Source organism: Momordica charantia, assembly GCF_013281855.1.
Source record: "Momordica charantia cultivar OHB3-1 chromosome 8 unlocalized genomic scaffold, Mcharantia_2.0 BLBB01000008.1, whole genome shotgun sequence".
NCBI classification, from domain to species: Eukaryota; Viridiplantae; Streptophyta; class Magnoliopsida; order Cucurbitales; family Cucurbitaceae; genus Momordica; species Momordica charantia.
In genome coordinates this window covers 6,504,381-6,517,920 of record NW_028275166.1, presented here as the reverse complement: position 1 = coordinate 6,517,920, position 13,540 = coordinate 6,504,381, and the positions used below count along the sequence as shown (strand labels likewise).

The 13,540-nt window shown below is 29.6% G+C and overlaps 1 protein-coding gene across 1 annotated transcript; it reads right to left on the bottom strand.

Moving 5' to 3' along the window:
* Positions 1-6,379: 6,379 nt before the first annotated feature.
* On the bottom strand, positions 6,380-8,455 carry LOC111020251 (Protein kinase superfamily protein). The gene has a single exon (XM_022296860.2). The coding sequence runs from the start codon at positions 8,149-8,151 to the stop codon at positions 6,787-6,789; it is 1,365 nt and encodes a 454-aa protein (XP_022152552.1). The 5' UTR covers positions 8,152-8,455; the 3' UTR covers positions 6,380-6,786.
* Positions 8,456-13,540: the final 5,085 nt, after the last annotated feature.

Genomic DNA, 13,540 nt, shown 5'->3' with positions numbered 1-13,540 from the left:
TTGGTTTTCTACAAATCATAATTTATGTCTGTCATTGAAGAATTAAATCAGAAACAGCCTACAATTTAAAGTTAGTGCCTTGTCTGAAGTGGTTTGTATAGTGAAAGGACCACATAATTTCTTTACTTTTTTGGGGGCAGATTTGTAACTCCTCAAATTGTGAGCTATGTTAGTGTTTACTTGGACTTCTATTCTTGCTTCTTAGGATCATGTATTCATTCATGAACTTGATTATATATCTGTGAATGATTGGTATTTTCCCCCCAAATTAATCTAAGTGAGCATCTTAAATTTATAAGAACAATAAGAGAATTTTTAAAGATCTCTTGTTTTCTTCTCATTACAACCAATTATAAATGTTTAACTCTACTAGTAAAATTACTCCTACCCACTCTTTTAATCTCTTTGATCAACCTTTTCTCACTAAAATGACTTCCATTAAGAAACAATTTCCAATTAAGATTATTAATGAGTGAATCTAAAATATCTCAAAATATATCATATGAAACATTTGATGTGAACTTGAAAGTTTATTGGGTAATAATTGTAGATAACTTTTTTTTTTTAAAGATAATAATTGTTGTAGATAACTGAAGATAGTAAGATTCAAACTGTTGATAGACTCTTTGTACCAATTTTTTGTTAATTACAAATAATATTATTTTGGTTTGAATACTATTTTGGAGCACGTTGGCTTTGGTTTAATTTTGTCCCTGTATTTTTAATTTTTTTTTTCAATTTAGTCCTTATATTTTCAAAATGTCTATTTTGGTCGTTGTGCTTTTAAAAAGTGATAATTTTGTTCCCTTGCTTTTAATTTTTATCCAACTTATCATGACACTTTATTCACTAAATTTTTTAAATATAGCTCTAAATCTATATTAGAGTTTCTATTATGCATAAAATTTGTGTTAAAATTTTGTAAATATGAACTAAATTTGTCACTTTTGACGAAAAAACAGACATTTTGAAAGTACAAGGATTAAAATGAACAAAATTTGTTGAAAATACGAATCAATATAGACTTTGAAAATTATAGAGACCAAAATGAACCAAAATCAAAAGTCAAATAGCTAAAATAGTATCTAAACCTATTATTTTTAACTAATTGAGAACTAAAACAAAAAAAATTAGGAATACTGTATCATTGACTCTCATTTTCCATTGATTATTTTGGTAAAACCTTACTACCACAATTTTCAAAGTCCTAATTTTCAACCAACTAAAGCTCTAATAACAAAAAAAAGTGGTCTTATATATATATATAAATTAACAGAGAAAATATCTGCCTTTTTGTTTGTTGAGTAGTTTTACACTTCTCCTTCTTCATAAAAATGAAGAAGAAAAGGAAAAAGACCACCAAGCATCAAGATTTATAATTATAAAAAAAAAAAAGAAAAAGAAAAAAAAATCACTTGGTCTCATAATTTCTTTTGGGTTCCCATGTCATAATCAAACAAACCAACCATTTTTCTGATTGCTATGAACACATAATCAAATTCCATGTGATTCTAATAATGCATTTACAAAAGTGACGACTCAAATTTAAAAATATATATTTCACATTATTTATTAAATTAAAAGCTTAGTTCTATCACTTTAACTCATAGAGAATCTCTTGAAACTAAATTTGTATAACTATAAAAATTATGATACGAAGAAAACAACTTTAATCTTTTCATTATATTCTTAACAAAACATTAAGCACCTATAACGGTCTACAATACATTGTATAAAATCAAGAACTTCAATATTTCAAAACTTCTCAGATTAATTAAAAGTTTCAAACGTTTGATGTTGATAGAAATATCAAGATCTCAAATTTATGAAAATATCCAAAAAATTATTGATGCATTGGACATTTTTGAAAAAAAAAATTATAACAAATAAGCATTTCACTTTTTTAAATAACTTAAAATTGGTTAATATTAATATTATGTCCACGTTAGTGATATTTTGTCAAATTTTTTTGGGACACAATGAAAATGTTGATTCATCCCTTATGTCAATGTCGAACCCAAATACACTTGTCGATATACTAGACTAATTGTTAATTGTTAACTAATAGAAAAAAGATTTGAAATATCCCAATGATTTCAAAGTAGAAAATTATTGGATCTAAAGTCCAAAAGGAGAGGCATGTGCAGTTTGAAAACAAACTTAGCTGTTAAAGCCTTGAGATGTGGAAGAGAATATTGAAATTCTTGCTTTTAGCAAATGCCTAACACTCAACAGACACTGCCTTTATAGATTTTTCCAAGTTTTTTGGTTTTCCATTTTGTTGTATTTATGGCTGTCTTTTACTATTTGGCTGCAACTACTCTGTTTTTTAACCTTTCAAATTTTGCCAACTAGTCCTTATATTGTGTTCAAATTGCTTGGTTCGTAACACGCGTTGCTAAGTCTTTGATTGATAACGAGAGTTTGTTTTTGTGTCTATTTTTTCTCGGTATCGTTCTTCACTTTTCAAAAGGACTTTTGAAATTTTAGAAAGCTAATTAATTTTAGAGGGCAGCTTCTTTCTAGTTTTGTGTTATCCAGTTTAGGGGCTTGTTTGTTCACAATTTCTTTGTTTTGTTTTTTCCTTTTTTTTTAACAACTATAATCCTTAGTTCAATCACTTGTTCGATGCGACATTAATTCAACTAAATCTCGAAGGCTAATTGGGTGTTATTAGAAAATTTTTCATTTTTATATGATGTTAAAAGATCTTCAATAGAAAATATTATTATTTTCTGCCAAATGGTTGAAAGGGAGACTCATTTTGAGATAAATTAAAAGGACATTCATTGTAACGAGAACACAAACCTCTAATTAATATCATGAGTACGACTGAATAGTCTGACATTAGTGTCTAGCTCTCTCTAAGTACGGTCGAATCTCATATATTTATTTATAATTAATATAATACTCTAGAAAAACAAATTATATTTATTCTCATGGAGACCAACTAGCACATTTAATTAATATCAAGAGTGATTTGAATCTCTTCATTCTCAATTATTTTCAGGAAAAAAATAAAGAAAGTGACATTTCACTAATCAAGGAATGACACTTCTTAGGAGAATGAAATAATCCATCTTGGCTTTATGATTGATGACATTCAATTTTGGCAAATTTGGCCAATGGAAGATGGTGGGGTTGTGATATTTCTTAAAGCAAGTGAGAGAGCATAAAATTTCAAATCAAGGAATATATGGATGAATCCAACTTAATAGGACAACTACAGGATGCCAAAATTAAAAAAAAAAAAAAAAGAGGAAGAAGAAGAGAGAGTAACAAGATTTATTTAAGAAAAAACTAAGTATATTTTAATCTTTTGATTTCTGATTTTTCATTTTTGAATACGTTTCGATATCGTATACAAGAAATGAACATGTTTTAGATGATATGAAGATCTTAGAACATGAAAGAGGAAAAGTCAAAAAGCAAGAAGAAAAAAGGTTCACATTGTCCAACATACTCTTGAAAATGTTTTCGTGAAAAAACCTCTAAATTGTACCCTTTTTTGGTGGATCAACATCATCATTCAAATTAGCCTTTAATTGTTATAAAAAAAAAAAAAGTTTACACCTTTTTGGTCTATAATATTACGAAAAGTTCTCGTACTTTAGAAAGTTGTAACGATCCCGTCTAGTATTAAAAATCTTATTGTAATCAAGACTAGATAAATAATTTGACTCTATTTAGTTGTCCATATTTCATGTGAGTTGTTTTCCTATAAATTAATTCAATGACTTAATTATTACATTTTAAAATTATAAAAGCTAAATATTTACCAAAAAAGTGAACATTGGAAGAGTTGAAACTAAATGAACTATTGTACATCATAAGCATAATTGGGATTCAAAGATATTCAGAGTTTAAATGGTAGACTAATAATAAAATTTTGGTTAAAATACTATTTTGGTGCTTCCTTTAATTCATTTTATTAAACGTACTTTTAAAATATTCTTTTTGGTTAGTGTATTTTTAAAAAGTGACTATTTTGATCCATATTTGCAAATTTTAATACAAATTTTATGCATATCAAAAACTCTTTAATATAATAAGGGTCATGGTTACATTTCAAGAAATATAATGTCGTGTTACAATTGTCATAAAAAAAATGAAATTAAAAATCAAATTAAAGAACTAAAATGGTCACTTTTAAAAAGTATACCATAAAACAAACATTTTAAAAGTACGTAAACTAAAATGAACTAAAGTTAAAAATACAAAGTCAAAATGAATATTATAAAAGTACAAAGACCAAAATTTACCAAAGTTGAAAGTATATGAACGAAAATAATATTTTAACCTAAATCTTTTTAAACTATTGAGACCAATTTAAAATTAAAGTTGGAGTACAGAGAGGGAGAAAAAGTAAACATAATGGTGTAAACATCCATAAATTTTGAGTTTCATTTATATAAATCATAATTTAATAAGTTAGAGAGAGATTATAGACTTATAGTAAGCTATTTTGTCTTTTTATTGACAATATTTTAAGATATTGTACAAAAACAGCTATAATATCTAAGTGATTTGGGAGTTGCAATGATTTAAAATACAGATGAGCACACTGATATGAAGATTATAGTATTAGAAAATGAATGCTCTATGATAACAACAATAATTATTACTATAAGAATGTATAAAAATTGAATTTTCATTGATGTCCAAATCTCACGCACGTTTTAATTAATTTCATAAGACAACCGTCTAGCTTCGTCTTTTTGAGTAAATATGAGGGTGGGGCATCGAACTCACAATCTCTTAGTTGGAGATATAGTAATACTCGTTCAGGTAACTGTCTAGCTTCGTCTTGGATAAAAGTTTCAAAAGATGTATTCATATGAATCAAAACCTACTTTCAAGTTGAGAAAAAAGCCGTTCTACAATATAGCAATAGGCCATTTAGTAGTGTTGAGCGGTGAAAGTTGGACCTTATTCTTTCTAAAAAATTAAATAAACAAACAACAAACTAACTATACCAAGGAAGCACAACCAGCAAGTTTAAGAAGGTTTCAGGGTCGGAAGAACTACCAAAACAGGAGATCTGTAGAAGAAATTAGGCAACGATTTCAAAATGATTTTTGGAAAGTGAAAAACAAAACAAAGAAACGGTAAGAAACACAATGAACTCCATAGAACAGATCATCGTAAAACTAGTGGAGCATGTGAATAGTGTTGTCAGTAGGTTACTAGTGAATTCAGAAGGAAGAAACTTCACAAGTGGGTATCATCAGAACAGAGACAGAGAGGACATTACCAATCAACTGTTTGGGTGAAGAAGCTGCTGCTTGCTTGTCAGTTTCTATGTGTATTTTTGTGTTTGGACAAAAGATGATCCTTATTCTCTTCTTAGAATTCTATCCTTTGGACCATGCAATGAGCTTCTTCCATTGGCTTCATATTCACCCTATTGCAGAGGCAAAAAGACAAAACGTTCAAAATGGGAAACAGTGGAATTGGAGAATTGTGAAGGTTTGAATTTGCCTCTCAGGACCACAAGGAAAGGATTTGTTTCATCCTAAGTAAAGGGCAAAAGAAAACCTATCTCACTTGCTTCTAAGTAAAGACCTGTGCAGCTTTTTGGTGTGCTATCTCTCTCTTTCTAAAGTTCTTTTGCAATTATTCGTTTCTTGAGATTAGTTTTTGTTCGGAAGCCTTTTCTTTCTGTAACTTGTTTTGATTGTTTGGAATTTTAAGGTTTTGGTTTCAGGGTTTAGAAGTTTCTGTTCTTAAATAGAGTCTTAAAAGTTTGTAACTTTTCCAATTATCAAATCAATGAAGAGTTCTTGTTTCTTGTGAAAATATAAAATTAATGTCTTCCTAACTACCTTTCGCACGCCTCAATTGATCACCGGACAACCACCAATCCTTCCGAAATTCATGTACCACCGGGCCAACGAATGACGATTCCATCCCCTTTTTCTCTATATTCAGTTAACATAAAATGAAACCACTAGGCCAGTTGGCCTATTGTCAGTTTTCTCTATATTCAGTTAACATAAAATGAAACCACTAGGCCGGTTGACCTAGTGTCAGTGAGGACCAATGTAAATAGTAAAGGGCTTAGAAGAAATGGGTTCAAACCATGGTGACTACTTGCCTGGGTTTAATATCCTAATATCCTATGAATTTTCTTGACAATCAAATGTAGTAGAGTCAAACAGTTATCCCGGAAGGTTAGTTAAGATCCACACAAACTAACTCGGACACTCACGGATATTAAAAAAAAAAGAAGTTAACATAAAATGAAGATAATCCAGCAGAAGAAGAGAAACATTTGGTCATCTGGTTCGTATACATTGAATCTATGGCACCTAAGGAAGTATTGAGAAATGCCTGTATTTTATTAAAAAGACATATAGAGAAGAGAAAACAAGAAATATAACAGAGCAATTTTTGAACTTTCTTCCTTTCAATCAGAAACTTTTGAACCGTGATACAACTTGAATGCCATTGGAAAGAATCTTCACCATACATAAAGATTCCATTTACAATAACATACGAACAATGAGCAAGAAATAACAGAATTAACAAATAAGGGGAACATCAGCAATGTGCCCATGATCTAGAATTAACCATGCTCGAGATCATTAGATTGAACTCAGAAGAAAATCAAGCTGCCAAAAAATTACCTACAATTTGAAACTTTCAAGAAAGAGAAGATCACAAGCCATAGATGATTCAACCAAAGTTTTGAAAATTGAACTGTGTGTGTGTCATCAACAGGCTGATCATTGAAGCTTCAAGTGAGCAAACAAGTCACCTCCTCAGAACATAACTCAGAAGTTTTCATTTTCCCTCAAGTTCATGATTCTTTCCAGTAACGAATCTTGAACTGAAGAACCGGCTTGAGAATCTCGAGTGAGACCCGACACGGTTAGCCTCTTCCCGGAAGCCAGACTCCTCCTCAATGCAAGCCATGAGATCCATCAAGTTGTTACTGAACCCCAAATCAGAGTAAACTCTCCTCGAGTTCTTGATATCTCGCTGCAAGACTTTTGCATCACCTACATCCAAATCCCCATCTTCAACACCATGACTTCTCAAATTCTGTTGCGAATTCCTCATTTCGACTGGCCGTCCCACGGTCTCCACCATCATACATGGATTGTTAAAGCTATTCCAAGAATGAAGAGGAACCAGTTTGCTCAACCCAGTAAGCCAAACAACCACATCTTTCATGGAAGGTCTCCTCTCTCTACAAGACCTCACACACTTAGCAGCAATCACAGCCAACTGCTTTCTAACAATGGGGTCCTTAGGGGGAGCAATTCTTGGATCATAAATGGCCATTAGCTTCCCTTTCTTTATAAGAGGAACAGCCCAATCAACAATGGAAGGAGGGGAATATCCAACATCAATAGCCTTCCTTCCACTGATAATCTCCAACATCAAAATCCCAAAGCTGAACACATCAGTTTTTGTACTTAAATTATCAGGGGTCACATAACAAGGATCAAGGTACCCCATCGTGCCGGCCGGGGGCGTCGAGCGGAGCCGGTAATCATCAGCATGGCCCTGAATCGCCAGCCCAAAATCCCCCAATCTGGCATTGTAGTTCCTGTCAATCAGTACATTGGCAGACTTGATATCTCTATGAATTACAGGAGGGTTTGAAGCATGGAGAGTTTCAATGGCCTTAGCAGTTTGTAAAGCTAATCGAATCCTTCGACCCCAATAAAGAGGTCTGGAACCCGAATGAATCACATCATAAAGCGTACCATTGCTCATAAACTCCACCACCAGAAGCCTATCCTTTGAATCGTTGGTGAAACCCACGAGATTGACCAATCTAGGGCTCTGAATTTTGGACAAAATTTCGATCTCATTATCGACCTCGTTGGTGACTTCGTAAGCCATGGAAGCCGATAACGAAGCAGGACGAGGACGAGGAGTAGGAGCTAGGGCTCGAGAGGGTTTCTTAACCGCGACAAGACGGCCGCCGAGAACGGCTTTATAGACATATCCATGGCTGCCTTTCCCCAAAAGCTTCTGGTCGGAGAAGCCATTGGTGGCGGCCTCGAGATCACTGTAATCGAACTGTTGGATCTTAATCGGTTTCTCCCGTCTGTGGGACGAATTTCTAGAAGACGATGGGGTTAACGAATTGGAAGTCGAAATTGCAGATTCCGCTCGGCAAGAAAGGTAACCCATCAATCGAGCTTGGAGATGAATGAGCGGATTCTTCTCCTTGGCATTAAGAGATGGGCTTTCGAGTGATTGAACTCTGCAACTCACTCAGAAATCAGAATTCTGCTGCGATTCTGAGGAATGGAAATCAAATGGTTATCTAGAGAGAGAGAAGAGAGAGATTGGAATTGGAATCCCGAAGCTGAATGAGAAGAAAAAGAAAGTGTAATCTAATGAGGAAGAAAACAAAAGACATCAAATCAAAGCAATCTGCGTATATACGGTACGCCATTTTTTCATCTTCATCACCTTCGCTCCAACTTCCATCTTCCCATGGAAAAGAAAATAAATAAAAAAATCATCAAACTGAAACTTTAAATTTAAAATAATAATATTATTTCAAAGTTAATTAAAAAAAATAGATGTATGGTTTATTCATTTGTGTATATAACTTTTTCGTGTTCTAATTATAATTCTTAAAAAAAAAACTCTTTCAATTTTGCTTCTAATCTATACTGTATCAATTAGCAATTAATAATTAATAAATTTAAGATGAAAGAATAAATTTAAGAGGAAAGAGGCAGATCCTGATTATATTTTTTTTATTTACTATTTTGGTTTAATTTATATTTATGTCATAAATTTCAATTTTTGTATTGTATCTATTTTATTTTTAGTTTTTTAATATCAAAACATTATTTCTTTTTTAACTGCATAATACTACCTTAATATATATAATCATATCATCCATTTTAAATTGTCTAATAGTTTTGTATTCATATTTAGATTAAGAAAGTTGTTAATAATTGTGTCAATAGGTATAGATTGTATTTTTTAATTATTATAATATTTAAATGGTGGAGTATCATTTATATTTATCTTTTTAAAAGTAGAAAAAATATATTTGATTTTTCAATTTTAGAAAGTAGCTTAAGAGTAAAAATAAGTAATTTTACTTGTTCCAATCATTTAATATTTAATTATAATTTTGACAATCTAACAAATTATTTCACTACTATTCGAATTTTTAGTTTCATAATTTGATTTAATTTATTATGTCTCAATTAACAATAGACTTGATTATCAAAAATTGATAACCACGTTAATTATTTCAATTTTATAGTACATTCAATGTTTTTTATACCTCTTATTTTATTGTTTTAGTTTGAAGACTGTACTATTTTTTATTGAAAATGTCAACAAATAATAATATATTTTATTTGAAACAAAATATTAGTAACATTTAAAAGTTCTTTTTAGTTGTTATTTTATAGGTTAAATTGGTAGAAATATTATATTAAATATATTTTATTTGAAACAAAATATTAGTACATTTAAAAGTTTTGTTGAGTTGTTATTCTATAGATTAAATTGTTAGAAATATTATATTAAAATGTTTATAACCACGTGCAATGCACGTGATACTAACTAGTATTTTAAAAAGGTTCAATTTTGGTTTCTTAGGTAGTTTTTTTTTTTGGGTCAAAATATACATTATAAATATGTTCATGTAAAATTTTTAAAAAATTATATAAAAAATATTTTAATATATTTTTTGACTATTAAATTTTACATCTAATAAGCGTTGAATTAAAATAAAATGACTGGTAGATCATACAAAATTGAAAGTTAGACGCATTTAAAAATTGAGAGACAGGTTATTGAAAGTTTACAGGCATATTAGATATTTTTAAAATTTAGGAGTTTAAATTGTAATTTAATATTTTTTATTTTATTGAGATGGTTAGCTGTGGATGTGGCACTATTAATGAATTCTATAATAATTTCATATTTTTTATCGATTACATTGTTATAGCTAGGTTAGGTTATATGAAATGAATAGATATTTAATTGGGTAGATTGTCCAATTAATTAAGTTAAAAAATATAAGATATTTTCAACTCAGTACAAAATGTCAATATGAGTATAATTTAACTGAACATATATTTGCCAAAACGAGCTTAACTCAGCAATAATTAGAGGTTATTTAGCCATTTAAAAACATTTTGAATATTAGTTGTATCGAGAAAGATAGAGTAATCATTTTATTTGGAAACCTCCTCATCCCAAATTGTCTAAATTGATGCCTTAAGTTCCAATCCATTTTGGTAGCTAGTTCCTATCAACGAAATAAAAAGAATCTAATGGAGCACAAATTATATATATGGATCGATCGTAGATTATAGTTGGAACAACCAATTTCATATGTTTTATATTTTTCTCTTTATCACCGACTTGATCATAGTTCAACTATTAAGATATATATCATCACATCGACTTCAATCATAGTTAGATCAAAAGGTCGGAAATTCGAATCACCCTTGATGTTGTTAGAACTTAAAAATCATTAATAGAGTTTGCATCCTCACTCCTATTTAAAGTTATATTTAAATTTCATAAATGTGAGTTGTCATATGGGAAAAGTATTCCTCCTTTTGCAAGTAACCTCCAAAAAAGTGAAAATCCAAACTCCTTTATGGGCCATTATTTTATTTATTTATTATTACAATTTTTAAATCTAAAAGTTAGTATGTATTATTTAATTAGGACCAATACTATTGAGTGATTTGTATCCATTTTTTGTAATACAAATTTGACGACTTTATTTTTAAAAAAATGAAACAAATATTTTTTTCTCCATTTCTCTATTCTATTTATTAAAAAATTTGTGGTCATCAGAAAAAATATATATATATATATATATATACTGACCGATAAGCATCTAAATATTTCTTTTGAACGAAGGTTCTAATAATAGACAAAAAGCCATCTTGGCCAACAAGTCTGATATCCATCTACCAAATGACATTTTATTTTCCACGACATGATTTCCAAATAAGACCCATTTTAACAATTTAGCATCATCAATCAAGATTTGACTCTATGTTCCTCTTTTTAGTTGGGATAAAACCCCACCATACCAAATATATTTTCCATCTCAATTTTCTTTCATGGCAATTGGAAATTTTTAAATTTTATTTTACCAATTTAATATGTAAAGTTAGGGGAGATTAGTGGGGGTGGGGGGATCATATACAAATTAGTTGTAATTTTTTCTAATCATATGGTTGAATTTAGACTACTTTTGTAATTATTTGAATTTTTTACTTTCTTTGTATTTCTAAGATTAGCCTACACATATATAGATATCCTACCATGTTAACATATCTATAGTTCATTTCATTTTGATACTAGGAATATGGATTTTACTTTATTTTAAAGCATCAAAGATTCTTTTTTGGATTTTATTCTTTTTATTTTAAAATTAAAAAAAAAATCTTTTAGTCCCTAAACTTTTAGTTATATAGGTTCATTTGGTCCCTACGTTTTAAAACGATATATTATTGCCGTTGAGTTTTTCAGAAATAGGTTTAAATAGTTCATCTACTATCATATCTATTAATGCTACTCTAATGGAAACATGATTCGGCTGATGGGGGCAAATTGGAGTTACAAGATCGTACCCCCAGGATCATCGCGTAATGGATGGGATTGATAAACACATCACAATCGTAAACAATACCATGGTGTTCTTCCATCCGATAAAGTTACACCGAGATCTTTTCTTTGCATAACTCTACGACGATAGGGTTTAAGATCACGGTGTTCATCTTCCGTCGTTTGCATTATATTTAGTAACGGAATCATACTATGAACACTGCGATCTTGATTTCGAGTATAATTACAATAGTATTTAATCGTGGTGTTTATTATCCTATAGTGTTACACGATTAACATCGTAATATGACCCCTATATTAATACTGATCGTCCAATAACTCCATCAATCAACAGACAAAAACAATCTATTTTTAAAACTTTTTGTTCAACTATACAAATCGATGCATGCTCAAAATGTGTTGAAAATGATACTTTCGTTTATGCTAAAAAAAAAAGGAGTTAAAAGACAATCCATCGATTTTCCTCAAAGCCCATTTTAAAAACTTAATATATTTGTTAATTGAGTGACCATCAAACCTACCGACAAACATTTTAATTTTAGTTATTCATCTTTAATAACATATTTGAATAATGGTTCATGTGGTATAAGCAAAAACTTAGATAGGATACATGAACAATAAATGAAGTAATAATAATGCCATGTTTTCATTAACCCAAAAATAATATTTTTTAATAGTAAAGACTGAATTTGAAATTTAACGAAGAACATAGGGCTAAATATTTGAGATTCTTAAAATTTAGAGATTAAAAAAAGTTAATTTAATGGAAACTTATGAACCAACCTAATTTAAACAACGTTTGAGTTGGACGGATCTGATTTATGCATTTCTATAAAAGGGAGACACGTAACTTTTTGAAACTAAAAAGGTTGAAATGGGAAGAAGTGAAAATATGAGATTGAAGGAGATTTATCAATGAGAAGAGAGCTTTTCAAAAAGAAGATGACAATTATTGATTATGATGTGAAGTGAGAGATGAAAAAGGAAACCTAAAACCTTGAATCCTAAGCTTAGATGAAGGGTTGGAATGTTAATGTCATCAATTAGTCAAGCCAATCACTCCTTAGATTAAGAATTGAGATTAATTGGAGATCCATCTTCCATCCGTGTCGTGATAGTTGAATTATATGAAATAAGTAACAACTTTGTTTAGATATATATAAAAGGAAAACGATTAACTTTTCTATTTTGTTTACGTTTAGTGTATTTTCACTCATTTATTCAATATAGTATTAAGTATATTATGGATATATATTTTTAACTAAAAGTATATGGAGAGACGAGAGAAAAGAATATTTGAGGTCTATTGAATACAATGCTTGTCTTCATCTCCAAAATACAGAGGTTATATATCTCATCGTTAAGCTAAGTACAGGTCAATTCGTCAAGACATATATTTCTGATTAAAATAATAAATAATTAAAAAATAAATATATAAGAGAAATAAATTATTTCATATTTTAAATAGCAACCCATATGGTAGAGTAAAAAAAGTTAACAAGTATAATAAACAAAATAAGAGAATTTATATTTATTTTTTAAGGAATCATAATTTCTGTAATTAGTTATTTATTAAAATTAATTAAACTATTAAAAACAAAAAAAAAATTTAGTGCTTTTCTAATACAGAGTGAGGATTCAAAATTACGATCTTTTGATTTGGATATATGTCTTAACCAATTAAATTATGCTCAAGTTATTTGGCAAAATTTCAATGTGTTAACTGCTAAACCATGTTTACGTTAGGCGGATTGATTGTAAAGATTACGTAATCTTTTATAATTTTTTTAAATTATTGGTGATATAAATCTAGGTGGTTTAGAACGAGGACACTTTAACACACTCATCATCTAACTCAAAAAAAAAAAAAAAAGGGCAAAATACAGCAAAAGCCAAAATGTTTGGTTCAAAATAGTTTTCAAAATTTGAAGAAACCTACAAGGAATATTATTCA